We start from the raw sequence: 19057 nt of genomic DNA, 5'->3' as shown, positions 1-19057 counted from the left end.
AATATGCAAATAGCAAACCAATAGGGAAACTACACATTGCTGTGTCACTTGAAGTATGTCACTTTAGATGGACGATAACGTTGTATAAGGTACAATCATTGAATCATCATTAAGCCAATCCTGTTGAAAATAAATGTGATAACTAATAATATGTTGTTTTTCCCCAGTTACTTCGATATTATCTTAAATACTGTCAACGAACATTGTTTTAATCACCGGTTAATTCTAATTCAAGTGTCCTTAATAAGTTGTTTGTCGCCCGAGCTCAAGGTAGTCGTGACCGGATAGCTGATGTGATGATGGCATGTTGACCCCCGGCTGGAAACGATATGGGTCATCTTGCTGTGAAGAACGACGATGACTGGACTGGTGAGAATACGAATCATTGGAGTTTTCAGATCGTGAGGGTAATTGCGGTGGAGATATTTGGTATGGGGAACTACCAGGCGTACTGACATATCGATCCTTTTGGGAGTTTCCGGTGTAAATTTTCCTACTGGATGTTAATGTAGTCTCTTGTTGTGACGGGTACGGGAAATGTTCGAAGACATCTTTGTTTTTAATGTTTCCGTCCTGATGACCACGATCACTTCCCACAGATTTTGAATAGGCATAATCTGGCGCATGCATTGGCATGAGGTATGGGTTATCATGTTCTCTATCGCCAGTCAAGGAATCCGGCTGTGTATAAGAAACGTTCGATGATGGGGAGGTTTCATCGCAACTTCGACTTCTTTTACTTTGTCGTGATTGCCTAAACCCTTCCTTGTCTTTAATAGGTTCAGGGTCCACGTATGGATTTTGATGTGGATCATCGCGCTCATCTTCCATTGGATGGATGTAATCTGGACTCATCGTTGAGTTAGCAGAATTTTGGTGTGGATCATCGTGCTCATCTTCCATTGGATGGATGTAATCTGGACTCATCGTTGAGTTAGCAGAATTTTGGTGTGGATCATCGTGCTCATTTTCCATAGGATGGATGTAATTTGGATCCATCTTTGAATAAGCAGGTGGAAGTTCAGCATACACGTGATCTGGCGAAGGACATCTATCGCGTCGTTCGAGTGGATGGAGGTATGCTGGGTTAATCTTATTCTTTTCCATGAAATCGGTGGGTGGTGTCACGACAACCTGTGGACCCACAGCACCCTGAATGTCTTGGGGCAAGGCATATTGATTCTGTACTACTGTGGGAACACTCCTGTTGTTCAAATAAATATTATCTGGAAATCGCTGGGGTTTACTACAACACAAATAACACATAAGAATTGGGGATGTTATTTGACATGAACATCCATATATATGGACAATGTATAACATCTTTCTACATATGAAAAATGACTCTATTTATGGAAAGAAATTTGGTGTTGAATTTCAATGAATTATAGCTTAACATCATTAATCAAACATATACATTATATGTAAACAACGAAAGTCTTATGGTAATAAAGGCATTATTTTAAACATAAATACACAAAATAATAAATAGTATGACGATTTTTACCGTTTCTTCCTCCATAAACATACAACGAGAACCACAAGGATGATAATGACTACCACAGCTCCTGCAACACCAACGATGACAGGTAACGGATCTGTCGGCACGGTGGTAGGCGAAGTGTTAACTGCAAAGAGTATAGAAAAGTAATTCACTAAACATATATATATATATGATTTCCCACCATAGCTGTATAATATAACAGTACATTCATTATAAACACGATGTTACATTATTCAAATTAATATTGTTGACTAGATATATATTTAGGAAATCTAAAAGTATCAATGCATCGACATAGATACTTCAAGTTACTCTTCCATTCGTAGCTATATTTCAAAACGGTATTGCTATTTCTCTTTATAATTACTTGTCATTTAATCTTTAGATCGATTATAAAGAACGTTGTTCTGAAGGGTTGGTTTCAACTTTTCTTTTTATCGTTGCTAAAATGATTTTGATATGATTTCGACGTATGTATATTTTTGTTGTATCTTTAGTCTTACCTAGACAAAGGTCAGTTCTCGGCGCTGTCCAGGTACCCGCAGATACACAGGTGATAGTGGAATAATCCATGTTCCTACGATATCCAGAGTCACATTCATATGAACAAACTTCACCCACTATCCCAGTGCAGAAGGAAGATATCAGACCATTAGATATTGTCCTTTGGCACACCACACCTGAAGGATCAACTTGTCGTCATTATTCATTTTTGACAAATCTCATCCATAACCCTTCTTTTCTGTATATGTTTATCAAAAATTATGCATTGGATATTAGAGCATATCAATTCACGGCAATATGATGAATGAATTGTCATAAAAGCTAAGATCTTTGTCCTGTAATACATTATTTGCTGTAACAAAACTTACTTGATCCGCATGATTTTCCGTCTGATTGTAAGTTTATACCATCCTGGCATGCACATATTTGCCCCGTGCTTGTTGGCAGACAGTAAACGTCACATATGTTGTTACCGCTGCAGTAAGTATTACCTGGCCAAAGGACAACAGAATGTTAAAACTTAGAGGATCGACAGGTCCGTCAGGTTAATAGGCATTGAGAACGTTGCAAAGGACATAATATTAGTGATTATTTTGGTCATGAAATGTGACGTATAAGTGAATTGGTGTGTACTTTGGTTAGAATGAAGAAAAAATAATCAATTTTCATCGTACAAATTCATGTACAATTACATCTTGACATTTTAATTCCAAACAGAAATGATTAATAAATGAATAAACATGAATGAGATATGGCAATCATATTAACGCTACCAATCAACGTTATACGTGTTTATATATGGCATTAAGTTTTATGTCATAATAAAATCTGTTAGGATTGTGGGACACCATTTCATTCTATTTTCCTAATACCAAAACAGGTCATTTAATTGATTTGTAAAACTCAAAAATAATACATCGGTAGAAATATGAATAATAGTCTAATATTTAATAGATAAGGTATTTCAAAATGAAACTGATTAGCAATAGGATGCTGTATCAAAGTGAATTAGCGGATGATTACCTTGTTGTTGCTCTCCGGTATAAATGTCGATTGAAAACACAATGCCGACTTCCGCTGTGCTGTTTAACCAATGAATGTTGGCTCCGGTATTCTTGTCAATTTTTACAACTTTTCTAAAATGTCGAAAATCGTACGGATTACAGTTGTATGTATCAATTGAAAATGTCACAACGTCAGACGGTATGTATACTGAATACAAAACTAAATTAAGGATCAATGTTGATTCCAGTTAGTTCATCCACATTTACGATAACAGATCACGATTCCTGGATTTTAAAACAAGGACAACAGATTCGAAAAAAATATTAAAAAAAAAAAAAAAAAAAAAAAATCTGAAGTTCCGAAAAATAGCTCCTGATTGATTTTCAGTATACTAGTAACGCATAGGTATTAATGGTCTATTCTATTGCAAATGTTCTTGCTTTCAAATGCATTGATTGATGCTTATGCATTTGTAGAGTAGATGAGGTCAATGGGTCGATTGTTTGCAAGGTTAAGTGTCAGAAACAAATACTTATCAATAATATGTTTTATAACGTACTCACTGAGTATTTCTACCTGTGTAGTAAATAACGTTGCCAGACAACACTAGATCCGTGAGCTGTTCCGAACTCTGAAGCAGTATACCTTTGTTTCCCGATAAATCAGTATACTCTATTCCGTCATAGGACGACCAGTACACACGCTCGTCTATTAGACAAATAAAACAATGAACATACAAGTTCCGTACCATCTGAAAAGATTTCACACGATTATACAACCACTGTTTATAGTTCATGGCAGAATATCAGCCAATATGAAGCAGCTGTAGCATAGAAATAATACTAGAAGTATCAACAAATTGATTTTCAAAAAACTATACAAAAACAAATTTGACATCATGACAAATTGAATTGAATAACAAATACAAGATAAAATGCCAATTATAAACATCTCGTTTTAGATAAATACCGATCAGAAACGATATGATTTTTACATGAAATCAGTTTCGACATTGCAAATACGAAAATAATCCAATTTTACCTCATTGCTTGGACATATGAACCATTTGTAAAGCAAAGCAAATCTTCTTTAAAAAGCAGATAAAACCAATAATTTATCGCAGTGTTTATTTAAAAGAAATTTTAATTTAGGTCTCATATATAAATCTATATATTACTTGTGTAGTCCATAGCTAGTCCGTTAGGTTTGTTAACATCAGATACTAGTAAGGTTACAGCAGACCCGTCCATGAATGATCTATATATTGTCCCAACTTGTGTCCCACCATCAAAGTCGGTTCCGCTCCAGATTAGCATTCTAAAATACAAGGAACGTGACCAGAAACCAGTAAGCATGGTATGGAAATGAAATGGTGAATATTCGGTTAACTGATGCATTTGTATAAGTTCAATCTTATGGCGACTGTTGTAATATTTAAAGTTTGTTCGATATACCCCAGTACCCCAATATACGGAACTGTTTGGATGTTTTCAGTTTTTTCGACCTTCAAGAACTGCTTAAATTCAAGTGCCTGAAAAATGGGACCAGGAACTAGCTGGAAATGCCAGAAAAGAAACTTACCCTTTTTTGGAATAAACAAGCAGCCCTTGAATAAAGTCGGCGGTACCCTCGTCCTTGACCACTACCTTGTTGTGGACATGATCCGGAGTGACCCTTATAACGCCAATCTTACCATCCCTACCAGTACTCTCGTCGGATGAAATCGTGGTTGAATAGAACAGATTTCCGGTACTAACGTCTATAGCTAGCCTTTCAGGATACTCTTGTGCTAAGTGAAATATGTGTTAAAGAATATGAAGAAAACTTACAGCAGATAGACAGATAATTGAAAAGGTGAGGAGAACCTTCCATCTAGTAATTAGCTATTAAGACGAAGAATCAAGAGAAATAGCTTGTTTTATATGGGTAATTGATGTCTTCGCCAACAAATCCATTTCTATTTCAATGCGTTTCATCTATTATTCGAAACGGTTTTCTCCTATACGTTTGTTTTAAAACTAAAACTTCTTTTGGAAAATAGTTTTACCTCCGAGCGAGAGTATACCTACAGAAGGTCAGCAGGGTTCGAACCTCTGAGCCATCAAGTTTAGCTCTCTTGATGACCCGGAGGACAGCTTCTGTCCAATAGACGTACTGATGAACAGGGTCATAAATGGTGTCAACTGGCCTGTCCACTCGTATGTCTAGGGCCAGAAATTCGGGTGCAACCGTATCCAGGGAGAGCTGGTAGAGACGGGCGTGGTTAAGGTCAGGCATTAACAGGAAGTTGTTCACCAGAGCAGGTTCTGGAATATTTCGAAACTGTAGGTGAGCAAGCCTATTCATGAGTCAATTGATTATAGCAAACCAGATTTTATTGAGTGTATACTAACGTTGTGTCACAAATATTTTGTGTTACTCATTTTTCATCGTGTTCCTTAACTCTAACACTCTTCTTCATCCAGACGTGATAACATTACTGTAAAATGACCCAAGAAGTCGAGATTTTAACTACGGGCAAATAATTCATAATGACATTTTATATCTTTACTAAAGAGTAAGTGTCGTTACTTTTACAGAGAAAATGAAATATATAACTTATCGTATTTATCGTTCGTACGTAACTATTAATGTTGTAGGAGAAAAAGGTAAAAGTAAGAAATTTTGATAGTATATGAAATTACTGCTCTTGCAGGATGTCTGGTCTGGTTGCAGTAAGAATCCAAACGTACAAGCGCAACGTCTCTCCGTATCGGACGTCGGGATACAGACATGGGAACAGCCACCATTCAGGATGGAACAAGGTTCTGTTGCATAGGAAAGACACAATACTTTGTATGGAAACACAAACGATAATGTCAATGCATCTTTCTTTCGTTTAACAAATATATGTACAAAAATAATCAATAACGATAACACCAACACACATGCAGATTACACAGAAAACTGACCCGGCTGCAATGTTTGTATAGATTTGTCAAACAAAGCCATTCCAGTTATAACGCCAAATCCGTTCACGTCAACTGTTTGGAGCTGTTTGTTCTCCATGGACATGATGTGGAACTGGGAATTCAAAGAGCTGATCCAAAACACGTACATCTGCAAAATAAAATCAACAGTTACTACTGATGGTAGTAATATCAGCAGCTGTTCTGATTCTGTTTTTTCCACTCAATGTTATGTTGTTGCTGCAGATATTCAGCAATTTGTTGTAGTCAATATCCATAAGTTACAGTAATATCAACCGTTAATCGCGGTTGATATAAAACAAATATGTTGTAGTGGATATCTCGTGATAACTGTAGTTATAGTCCAGTAATAACAACAGGTAACACAATCATTAACGGTTGTTTAAAGAAGAATTCAAACCTCTCGTTCAAAATGTTTTATCACTTTCAGATGGATTTGCGTTTCCAATCCTTTACAGATAATATCACGTTTTGGATTGAAACCAACCTTGTATATGAGGAGCTGCGACTGTTGTTGTGTGGCGAGTGCTTTGTGTGTTACAATATCCGAGCCACTTCCCAGAGAACTCTTCAGTGTTCCGGCTTCAACCCAGTAAAGTCTGTAGCATAGTAGTGTCGTATAAACAAGCTATTCCCTAACATGATATATGGATATCAATGATCACAATAGCAGTTTTTCTTGATTTTATATGTTCAAATGCTTTTTTTTATTGAAAGGTAATCAATGCTACAGGATACATAGAGGATATTCACTAGTGTCTCCAGTAACAACTATATATGAGAAGAGTATCTAATTGTTAAGTATCTTTCACGAATGCTCAGTACGAGTAAAAGATACAATTGGTTTAGACACACGAGTGAAATATATTTGTTATTACTGAAGACGCTATTACATATTTTATTTATTACATTTTCACACAACAGCAAAGTTACTGGCTTGTTCAGAACAGATATACAACAAGGAAACTGACAAGATTTTTTTGTAAACAATACTTAAAAAAATATTTTCGCAGTACGCAATAAACTATAATGAGTTTTCAAAAAAGTCATTAATAAGTAAACACAAAAGAATAAATTTCAATGTGAATTTATCTATATATTCACATAGACACTATTTCTTATTTATATCAGATACGGACAAAATCTGCTGTAAAACATTCAGAGAGAGAGAGAGAGAGAGAGAGAGAGAGAGAGAGAGAGAGAGAGAGAGAGAGAGAGAGAGAGAGAGAGAGAGAGAGAGAGAGAGAGAGAGAGAGTTAAACCTGTGGCAAGTTAATACGCGGCTAAACATATGACGGCAACATGCAGCTGTCGCTTTTCATGACATGAAATGTCTAAGATATTAGATCCACATTCAAGACATTCGCTTGAGGATTGGATTTGATCTCTGATAAGGTATGCTGCGTTGCATTGTTTGCTGACTTAAATGGAAATTATAAGTTTACCTTGGAATTGAAGGTCGTGTTTCGAGTAGTAAACTAATTTGGATTTGTCAATTTGATTTGTGTTCTCCCTTTTCAATAGTGTATGTCTACAAAAGCGGTATTTTCTTTAATGACAACTCACAAAAACATGTTATTTTTCACTACTAGTGAAAACTAACACTTTTACCAATGCGATATTTTTCAAAAATTCACAAGCAAAATGTAATAAAACTCGTGGAAAAAAAAACCTGAAAAAAAAAAAAAAAAAAACAGTATACTTATATTTATAAAACACAAGCACAGGATATCAGCTCACTATTGTTCAAGTTAAAATTGTACAGACAAAATACATGTATGTAATCATTAAATGATATATGTTATTAATTTTTATTACATTTTTGCATGTGGAATATAGAGAAACATCATTCAGATCAATGCAATTTTTCACCGGCAACCACATACTTACACTGGTGAAAAGAAAAAAAAAGACTTCTCGTCCTATAAAACTGACAAATCACAAAGCCTGGTATAAACAACACAAGATCAGAAACCTGAATAGTGGGCAGACTAGTTTACCGTGTATAAGCTCCTGAAGAATGTTTATGTAAAGTAGCACTCGTGAAAGATATTAAAATATTAAACGCACTTAATGTATATATTTATTATTACTGATCACACCGTTAAATATCCGTTATATACTATCAAAACATCACCTTGTTGATATTCGAAAGAGGATTCATAGAAACTTACATTGTACAAAATATTACCTGTTTCCTAGTGTATCGTAGAACAATGTTGTCAACGAGTTTCCACTTGACACAACATCCGCTGGCGCCATGCTCCCATCAGTCGATACCCCCTGTATTGTGTTTTGAGATGTACCTGACCCCGATAACCAATAAACCATCCTGTAGTTGAAAATATACATTTATTCTCGTTTTGTTACTTACACCATTATTGTGTCATGTATTTGTTTGGTATCATGCATTGATACAAAGATAATCAGTCACTTCAGTTACAAATGGTTATGTATTTACCTTCCATGTGGATCAACTGTTACATCGGATGGACTTAGCGTACTCGTGCTAAAATCACTCGACGCACGTGTTGTTACCGAGACCAGTTTGATTTTCTTAGTGTCTGTTTCAGTCCAGTACAGATTCCGACCAAACCAATCATAAGCTAAGCCTGATAAGTAGAAACTATGACATACGAGTAAGAAAAAAAGACATTTAAAACTAATAAATTATCTTCATATGTCTCATTTCGTTTTGGCATTATCACTATCAAATTATTTTAAAATACAATAAGAAAGTTATCATATGAACGGAATAGGAATTTAATCCTAATAACGAATAATGTATTCAAGACTGTTTTCTCGTGAACACAACGCAAATGCGAATTCAATATCAATTATACAACCAATGACATTACCTGATACTAGTCCCGTACTGGCGAGTGATATTGTTCTCTTTGTTCGCAGATTGAAAGAATTAATACTGTTTGTTCCCGTGTCGACGAAGTACACATCCATCGTCTTAACATCCACTGACAAAAACGCTAAATCTTGAAGATTTTCTATGAAACAGGTAGGGGATTTCAATGGATATGTGACCAAACCCAAAATATCAATAACACAAATGTGCGTATTATTGCCAACAAGTAACCCTTTCAGTGGTACGTCATGGTCAACTACAAATACAAAAACAAACACATAATGTATGAATAGACACAATATATAATATTACAGGATTGTAAAAAACAGTTACGTGAATAAACGTTTTCATTATACAATATGGATTTTCAAACACAATATTTGATCGATAATTAAAAAAAAATGCATCACATAGTTATGAATCATCATCTGAAACATTCTCCTTTAACATAAATGTTAAAAAGCATTTTCAAAACCTTCAATAAATTGTACTCTAATTGACATGATCACATTAATAATTGATGTGTTTGTATATTGCTTCTATGACCATTAATATGAACAATCAAATTTGTCAATCTACCATATTTAAGGAACCTGTCAATATAATCGGAGTGTCGTCTCCTTTTGCAAGATCACCTACCGGTACATGATACCCCATCCCCCTGGAGTGTGTATCCGTTCTTACACACACATGTAGCTCCAGCAGGTGTCGGGACACAGAAATGTTGACATGTCTTTACAGCACATTTGTCTGAAATAGATACACAGTACAGTGTATTATGTTGTCCGATGGATTTTGCTGATGATGATAATGATGATATCATTGAAGAAATTATTTCAGGATAAACTGTAAGTATACTTACCCGTGGATCGTGGTTTACGAGAACTGTCAAAGATTTCAAGTCCGTAAGGCTGTCTGTCATACTTCTCCAACAGCACGTACTCCGATGAACCTTTGTACATACACAGCAGTGTGTCTAAATATTCCTCCGTAACGCAGATATGCACCTGGAAATCACAGTCATAGTCATACTCATATCATTTCAATCCTTTTACTGCCGATCACAAAAGAAAATAGTAGCATGAATACTTAAGATTTCATACGATTTCTTCATTTCTGTCAAGCATTTATATCACCTGTGTTAATACATTACGAAAGAAAAGACAAAATTGATCGGAAGAAAAGAATACCCTTATTGATACATACGTACATGCCACGCAAAGATTGAAAGAAAATTTGCTAATAACTATATAATACAAAACAATGTTATCCTCTGGACGTCACAAATGGCACAAACCTAGGTACAATGTACTTACGAAGTCGGTCATAATGTCGGAGAAGATATGATTGTTCTGACGATGGATGATCTCCCTTTGTTGACCGTCATACATGCAGCGTTCGATTGTGTATCGACCTCTGTCTGTCCAGTATAAACGTTTTTCCAGCACGTCGGCGTAAACGTCGCCGACACTGAGAAGACTTGTAGACACTATGACTTCACGTTGTTCTCCAGACAGGTATGCCCGCTCTACACGAGTAGAACCTTTGTAGTTGTCGGACCAGAACATGTAACTGCAATTTTAGAATTAAATGCAATATTTAATCCAGATTCCTATGGCAAGTTTCAAACATCACAGATACCCGGTCATAAAAAATCACTATGGAATTGCCTAGATTTTACAATACCTATGTTTCATTGTGTCTTCTCTACCATTGATTTTATTCTATTATCTGGCGTCTCGTATATATCAGCAGTGAATATGTCAAAAGTAAGCTAAATCAGAAATTACCAAACATTTCGTTTCGGACATAAGAACGACTTACATAAAGTATTTTACACCTGTTTTCATTTGATGTTGATATGAGATAAGATTTTCTTCTGTTACCCAGTCTCGTTAATCCAGCCGTTTATCACTTCCTCATTCGTATGTGACATGCGGTACTAGGACATTGTCACTGCCAGAGGAATATCTTTTATCCATTGACTTCCTTTATATATCATTAGGTCAACAACATGCACACAATACGATTATAATGCGATTCCTTAAAACGGTTACATCAGTGTGTATCCACCTCGATTACGGTGTGTATATTGTCGACCAATGATATTGTTGCCCGGATTATTTGGCTGGCCTCGTATTGAATTAAGAAAACCACAGACTCCCTTTTGGCGGAGCGTGGCCAGACAAAAGTAGTCTGGATGAATGAGACTATATTACAATGTGCGGCCCCACCATTGCTGAAAACAAAACTTTATCAGTGTATGTTTGTAATTGTATGATATGTTACCAGGGCTTATGATTCTTAAAAATGATGAATATTTCAAATAATCACCCTTCTTTTGGGTCGACGGTGATAGCTTTTGGTGTTTCCATGTTGGTATCTAGAAGAATCCGTAACATGTCCTCGTCTGTCGAAGCTGCCATGTTCACCACGAAAATCCAGCCGAGAAGTCCATCGGTACAATATAGATTCTGTGTTATCCAATCAAACGCTATGTTCGTGTTAATTGATCCGGAAACATTTTTTATAAACGACGTCTTTCGGTCGTTCGGGGATGTAAAACCTGACATCTTATATATTGCTTGAGTGTAGAAATCATAAAAATACAGGACATCATTTTGAGGGTCAGAAGTGATGCTGGTAATAGTGACTCCTGTTAGTGAGAAAGACGTTATGATTGGCTGGAGAGTAGATTGTTTGGAAAGTTGTTCCACTGTTCCTTCATATGTATAAAGTGAACCGGTATTATCGGCTGACGACTTGAAGCCCGTAACCAATGCCTCTGTAAACAAGGAACACATATTCAGTAGACAAGAATTAGCAAACATTTGATGGTTTTATTTGCCGCCGTGTGCAAAGAGGTCATTTCTTATCATTATTGATATTTTGTTTTATTTGTTTATCTATTTATTTATTTAATCAATTATTTTGATGTCGCCATTTACAAACTGACATCTTGATGGCTTGTAAATGTAATTGAATCAAATTCTATTGCGTACGTTATTTTCGTTCTGTAGTCTTACTTTCAGGATGTATGTTACTTAAGACACCTTGCCGTGTTCTAGTCAGGGGTAAATTATATGTAAGCCCCTTGTTTACAATACATAAAGTATATCCATATAACAATTTGTCATAAACTATAACGTCCTTAAACTGCAACTTGATTTTCTATGTGTTTTTTATCAGGATTTTTCTGCGATATCAAATGATATTATTCCTTTATTTTGTTGAAACAGGACGTCAAGTGCCTCTGTTCCTCCTAAAATAGTACACGTGCCAGGTGTAATCTAAACGAAATTTGTGTATACAAAAAACAACATACCGCTCTCTCAACAAGGAAAAATAGCTATTATTCTGTATAAACAGAGGGGAAATGTCATATTTCAGTTATGTTTAAGTTACTGTTTGTGGGAAATATAGAGAGTCAGTCAGATGTAAAGTGATACCCTCTATCCACGTTCTGTCGAACGACATGCATTAACCATTTTTTTGTTTTATGTAAGTAAACAACATGAAATAATAGAAATGACATAGACATACTCCTTTTACTTATTTTCTTCATTCGTAACTCTTTAATCTAAAACTAGAAGGCACTAATCAATTGAACATGGCTCGTACAAATATTGACATGTTTCGATGATGTCTCCAATTGTATGGGCATTAAGACTCTTGAAGACGTAGGCCACCGTGTTGTCTTTTATATGGTCACACTGCCTACCATAGTATGAAATGAATATCACTTTGCGTTGATTTTCCGGTGAGATGTGTTGATTATAGTTGATATAAATAGTAATAGTAAGTTATAAATGTTTTCGAAAAAGTATTTAACAACATAATATTAATTTCTGGTTTGGTATTGAACTAACTCATACCAATCCGATTTCCATTAAGACGTAACAAGAGTGATTGTTCCTTTCAACGGTCTTTGTGCCTTTGTTTCCTTCATGTAAATCAATGACATCTAAGTAAACAGATAACAATAATTTCAGTTGAAGTGTAACCCATTGAAATTCCTCCCTTTCCTGATTAACTCTCTTTTTTCATTTTAAATGGTTAAACAGGAAGTATAAATGATAACACTTCGAGAAAGTGGCTTCGTTGTTGAGATGAATATACGTCGGCAGCGTGCCCATAGTCAATTTGATGCTAGTCTTTGTTTATCTTTATCAATATGGACGAAATGACAAGCAGGAATTACTTCCATTGTGTTATGCTTTCAGCGCCTACAGTATTTTCATATCACAGTTAATTAGGTATTTACGGGCGGTATCTGAACGTAAGATGTGTTATGGCTGGTGTCGAGTACTCCAGTGTAAATAAAAACATGAATTAAAAATTGGGAGCTAATGCAAATATTCCTTTTTTATGTTTCTGTTGGGAAGTATCCTTGTGCGAATTACATATTGACATTGTTCCATTACAACACTGAGTTTTAGGTAAATATATCTCCGTAAACTGTGCCGTTTCGTAACGTAGGTGTTTGTCATGTGACAAAGACATTCACATGGCACATGCTGCCGATCGGTCATGAAATTGTTTTCATTCATGATTTGACGTTAATAAGTGTTTAATAAAGTGGATGTTTTGACCCTTTCATCAGCAGCTAGAATATTTATTAATTTTTTTTTATACTGTTAGGACATAGCAGTACTAACATTCAGCTGATGTGATCTTTACACTTCATTGAAATCAGTATAAGAGTTTTCTAGAATGTTGCAGACAATAATGTATCAACATTCATCTATAGTATATGACCTTCGACCCATGACCCTGACATATAATGCTGACCTTTAAGCCTGGTGTTACCAAATGAGTTGAGCGCAACAATAAAATATATATGGAGAAGCTAGTATATATAGCTGTTGTTCCATATTGCTGAATACAAAGACGTATTGAAAGATGTGACTGTTTCTTTGTCACTTTATTGGTGATTAGAACCTAGTGTCAACTGATTGGAACCTTGGCTTCTATGTAGGAGACAATTATAAAAATGTTTCATCAAATTATACAATCGCAGTCACATGACAGCATTCAACATATCCGTGTTAGACGTTGTTTGGGGATAAAAAAAACTGTTATGAATTACGAAGTACTGGGTCGATCAAGGTAAAATATAGTAATGCCATGACATAAAACATAGCTCTGATAATCAGAAGTCATGTACGTTCATATATACAGCTGTCTTTGATGTCACATTTTTATCATAGCAGGAGTAGTTTCTGTATTCACTGTGAGAGGAACAGAGTGATATCACTGATGTCGTTGCTGTAGGGGACACATGATGTTTAAACTGCTAGATCTAATAGTAAATCTGACTGATATTACCTAGTTCGAATATCTAACAGCACCTACTGGACTTGAATTAATAATAAAAGTACAAAGTTACACTGTGTGTCTCCAGGTGACACGTGTCATTTATCATCTAAGACTGCACAGAAAATGCCCTTATATCTCTGTTACTAGAAATCTGGGTGTTGTTTACACTGCGTAGGTCTTTAAAGTAGAGGGATGAATGACCAATTTCTATGCTTTAGTAAGTGTCACTGGAGTCACAGAATAGTATATTAACTTCCTTAAATAGGCTTTTAAATATCTTTCGTGTCCTATAAACATGTGAATGACTGCGGTATCTTTTGTTTCTAAGTAAACGATGAACGGACTTAAATATGTGTTAAATATCAAGTATTAATTAGTATTATTTCAAGATAATCTTCAGTAGTTTATGTTTGTTAAGAGAATGCTTCCCTGTAATTTCAATAATCCATGGCTGTGAAAATGTTTAGAACTAGTCTGTAACATCTCCTATTCTCAGCATTTTGTAGTTTTCCTTTTAAAAAATTCCAGGAAACTGAAAGCTTTTTAAGTATTTAGCAGATAACTGCTATCTACATAAGTAGGCCTACAGCTATTCAATATTTCAATATATTCTTCCGAACTTAATAATTTGAAAAAAGACACCTGAGTATGAATCATACTTTCTTAACTCTATTTGAATTTAAAGCCAGTAACATGTCAATTTAAAAAAAAATACTTTGATGTTGATTTTAGTAGATTTAGGTTAGGATATGATATCAGTGGAGATATTGATTTTATTCCGGGTTTCGTAATAGAAAATGTCAATATATTTTGGTAGTATAGTGTAACTTTGAATGCATTGATATGAAACTATATATATATTCTTACGCATCATTAAGATATAATATCTTAATATTTGCAGTTAATTTTTTCATTCCTTTTTGTATTATATACTGAATAACCAGACGCCATTGTTCAAATACTTGTCAATGGAGTCTTTGTTAAGAAGATGCCCAGACGTCGATACCAAAGTTGATTTTTGATTTCTTTTAAGTATAGATGTTATGTTGTTCATGTTTACATAGCTTTTCTTAAAAGCCTTTTAACACCATTATGAAGTTATTCACGCTTTCTATGTTACATTTTATTTGTAGGCTGAATAGTAGAATAAAAAATAATATTGTAAATAACATTTGTCCGCCTGTAGATAACTAGCAAATACAAAGATACATGTGCTATCATATATCAGAAAGTTTTCTGTGAGTTAATAGACATTTGAAATAACATTTTGTGAAACATACTCACCAAACAAAATTATGGACAAGGTTGAAGCCATTAAAGTTCTATATTGCTTGAATCGTTCCTTATTTGGAAAATTCTTACAGCAATGACAATAAAACCATTATGTATCATTTTTGTATGGCATGATTATATGTTTAATTTTTATTTCAAGTTTCTTTATCACAAGAAATAAACGATATTTCCCGATATTACTTGGACTCAATATCTTTAGATATGATTGTATGTTGCTGATAAGGCAGCGAGTGCTACATTGTTCACATCAATTTGTTTAACATCACCACCCAACAGTGAATTTGTCGATGATTCAGAAAGGATTAAACTTCTTTTATCAACAATCTTATATGTGTTTCACCCAGAAAGACAGCAAATACAAGTTACATAGCCAGAAAGAAAATTTGTACCGACAACAGTGGCAATACAATACTCATATGTTACAGTTAAACGCCTAAGCGAAAATAACACTACAAACGCTTTGTGAGAAGTTATGTATACCAATCAAAGCTTTAAAACACCGATATAGCTGCTCCATTGCAGTAAAAATGAATTAAAATAAGAAGCGAACAAAAAGTGCATGAGACGCCCCGTATCCGCAATTAGTGCTGCAAAGGACTTTTCACAACTAGTAATCCAGAGGCACGTTTGGCACAACTATTAAACCAGAGGTACGTTTGGCACAACTATTAAACAAGAATTACATATGGCACAACTTGTTAACCAGAAGTACGTATGACATAATTAGTAAACCAGGGATACGCATGGCACAACTAGTAAACTAGAGGTTCGCAGGGCACAACTTATAAACCTGAATTGCAGGGCACAACTTGTTAAAACCAGAGATATATAGGGCACAACTTCTAAACCAGAGGTACCTATGACACAACTACTAAACAAGAATTACATATGGCACAACTTGTTAACCAGAAGTACGTATGACACAATTAGTAAACCAGGGATACGCATGGCACAACTAGTAAACTAGAGGTTCGCAGGGCACAACTTATAAACCTGAATTGCAGGGCACAACTTGTTAAAACCAGAGATATATAGGGCACAACTTCTAAACCAGAGGTACCTATGACACAACTACTAAACAAGAATTACATATGGCACAACTTGTTAACCAGAAGTACGTATGACACAATTAGTAATCCAGGGATACGCATGGCACAACTAGTACACTAGAGGTTCGCAGGGCACAACTTATAAACTTGAATTGCAGGACACAACTTGTTAAACCAGAGATATATAGGGCACAACTTCTAAACCAGAGGTACCTATAACACAACGACTAAACAAGAATTACATATGGCACAACTTGTTAACCAGAAGTACGTATGACACAATTAGTAATCCAGGGATACGCATGGCACAAATAGTAAACCAGAGGTACGAATGGTACAACTTGTAAATCATTACTACGTATGGCACTAGTAAACTAGAGGTTCGCAGGGCACAACTTATTAAACGGATTTTTAGGGCACAACTTGTTAAACCAGAGATATGTATGGGACAACTATTGACAATTAAACCATCGATTCATAGGGATCAACTAGTAAAACAGAGGCTGGTATGGCAAAACTACTTATCCTACGATTCGTGGGGGCTGGGGGATGGGGAAGGGGGCAACGGGTAAACCACAGCTACATAGGGAACAAACAGTAAATCACATCAATGTAGGGGCTGCTAGAAAACCAGAGGTTGGTATGGCACAACTACTTAATTCGTAGGACGGGGCAACTACTAAAGTAGAGATACGTCGGGAACAAGTAGTCAGAGGTATGTGGGTGGGGGAGGGGCAACTAGTAAAACAGAGTTACGTAGGAGACAAATAGTAAACCAGAGGTACGTACGGGAGAACTAGCTAATTAGAGTTATGTAAGGAACAACCAGTAAAACAGCGGTACTTAGGGAACAACTAGTAAACCAGATACGTTGAGGACACCTAGTAAACAAGAGATACGAAGAGGACACCTAGTAAACCACAGATACATAGAGGACACCAAGTTAACCACAGATACGTAGAGGACACCAAGTAAACCAAAGATACGTAGAGGACACCTAGTAAACCAGAGATACGTGGGGAACAAGTAGTAAACCAGAGATACGTAGAGGACACCTAGTAAACCACAGATAAGTAGGGAACAAGTAGTAAACCAGAGATACGTAGAGGACACCAAGTAAACCAGAGATACGTAGAGGACACCTAGTAAACCAAAGATACGTAGGGAACAAGTAGAAAACCAGAGATACGTAGAGGACACCAAACCAGAGATACGTACGGGACAATTAGTAAACCAGAGATACGTAGAGGACACCTAGTAAACCAGAGATACGTAGAGGACACCAAGTAAAACCAGAGATACGTAGGAGACAAATAGTAATCGAGAGATACGTTGAGGACACCTAGTAATCCAGAGGTATGTGGATGGGGGGACAACTAGTAAAACAGAGTTACGTAGGAGGCATAGTAATCCAGAGATACGTAGAGGACAAATAGTAAACTTAGATAAAGTTTAGACGAAAAATGAAACATTAGAGGATGTTGTTACTATTTTCTGTATGCTGAAAACAAATTGAACCTTAATCTATCGGCTTCGTGACCACTCTCATGAAAGCTGCGATCGCGTGTGATGTACAATACACAATGCGAAATAACAAAAATGCCAAAGCAGAAATGCGGAAGGCATGAGCTCAACAGAAAAAACTTAAGGGAAGACAATACATTCTTTGATTTCCTATTTGATGTCAATGTAGAATGTCCTTTGTGATATATTTACTTTCCTATAGAACGTAATCGAAAACTATTTATACTTGGCCAGGTAACCTATACCTAAATGTGACGAAAATGCTCAACACAATTTCAATTATTTACTTTCAAATATTAAGAAATGTTAAGTCACATTAGCAGAAATAGTATTGATATATCGCACAAACGACAGATTTACGAGAAAAGCATAGGCGATGCCGAAATGTAGACGATATTAAAACTTTACAAATCGTTTGCAATTAATTATAATATGTAAATCATATTAAGATGATGGTCTTACCTTTCGCAGACAATGTGGTAAAGGAAACAGCCAGTATATACCCCAGTACATACCCGAACACTGCCATTCTTTAACGCCCTCTTCACCGCATTGAGGAAGTGTATGTGCATGTACGTATATACAAGTAAGCTGAGTAAAATAGTACGCCGGTAAATCAATTAAAAGTTGTGACGGGTGGATACATCCTCTAGACAGTGTTAACGTTCAGGACGACTGCCTTTTAAATATGTATACTCTCCAACACTAACATCTTACATGTGGGATTATGTTGATGTTAAGAGTAAAATTTGATGGTTGACTTCTTTCTAAATACGTACAGGTAGTTAACGCAGGGATAAGTTCGTATTCTATCTTATCATAACAAAACATTTAGTTTACTTTGACAAAAATTGTTCAGGCATTAAACGTGTCCTTTGATTTTAAAGTGCACTGTTTATAGACGTTAACACCCTATATAAACAAACATGTATTGAGGAAATTTGGCTTCTGAGAATAAACGTGCCTGATTTTATTATCTTTTTTAATTTCATTGTTGGCATGACTGGGTTTTAAACTATTCCAAGTCTCA

The 19057-nt window shown here is 35.6% G+C and overlaps 1 protein-coding gene across 1 annotated transcript; it reads right to left on the bottom strand.

Moving 5' to 3' along the window:
• Positions 1-240: 240 nt before the first annotated feature.
• On the bottom strand, positions 241-18556 carry LOC132544680 (prolow-density lipoprotein receptor-related protein 1-like). Its single transcript, XM_060208304.1, has 21 exons — positions 18490-18556; positions 11177-11627; positions 10159-10414; positions 9705-9849; positions 9482-9592; positions 8841-9098; positions 8444-8594; positions 8174-8314; positions 6470-6581; positions 5965-6112; positions 5698-5820; positions 5083-5319; positions 4595-4802; positions 4191-4330; positions 3577-3721; positions 3032-3144; positions 2377-2499; positions 2008-2184; positions 1508-1628; positions 946-1246; positions 241-804 (listed from the first exon to the last, which is right to left on the bottom strand). The coding sequence occupies exons 1-21, from the start codon at positions 18554-18556 to the stop codon at positions 241-243; spliced, it is 4092 nt and encodes a 1363-aa protein (XP_060064287.1).
• Between the last annotated feature and the right edge of the window lie 501 nt (positions 18557-19057).

The sequence above is a fragment of the Ylistrum balloti genome, unplaced genomic scaffold (genome assembly GCF_031769215.1).
Source record: "Ylistrum balloti isolate Yb309-2 unplaced genomic scaffold, AGI_CSIRO_Ybal_v1 Utg369806, whole genome shotgun sequence".
Classification (NCBI taxonomy): Eukaryota; Metazoa; Mollusca; class Bivalvia; order Pectinida; family Pectinidae; genus Ylistrum; species Ylistrum balloti.
The sequence above is the reverse complement of the archived record's forward strand: the minus strand, read 5'-3'. Positions and strand labels throughout refer to the sequence as shown.

Bases quoted from the DNA above. Each gene is read 5' to 3' on its own strand.
- LOC132544680 (XM_060208304.1), bottom strand. From the start codon at position 18,556: ATGGCAGTGTTCGGGTATGTACTGGGGTATATACTGGCTGTTTCCTTT. The intron at 10,415-11,176 runs GTGATTATTTGA...CTAAAATTGCAG, and splicing joins ACCGTCGACCCAAAAGAAGG to TTACATGTTCTGGTCCGACA. The intron at 9,099-9,481 runs GTAGGTGATCTT...TTGTATTTGTAG, and splicing joins GGATGGGGTATCATGTACCG to TTGACCATGACGTACCACTG.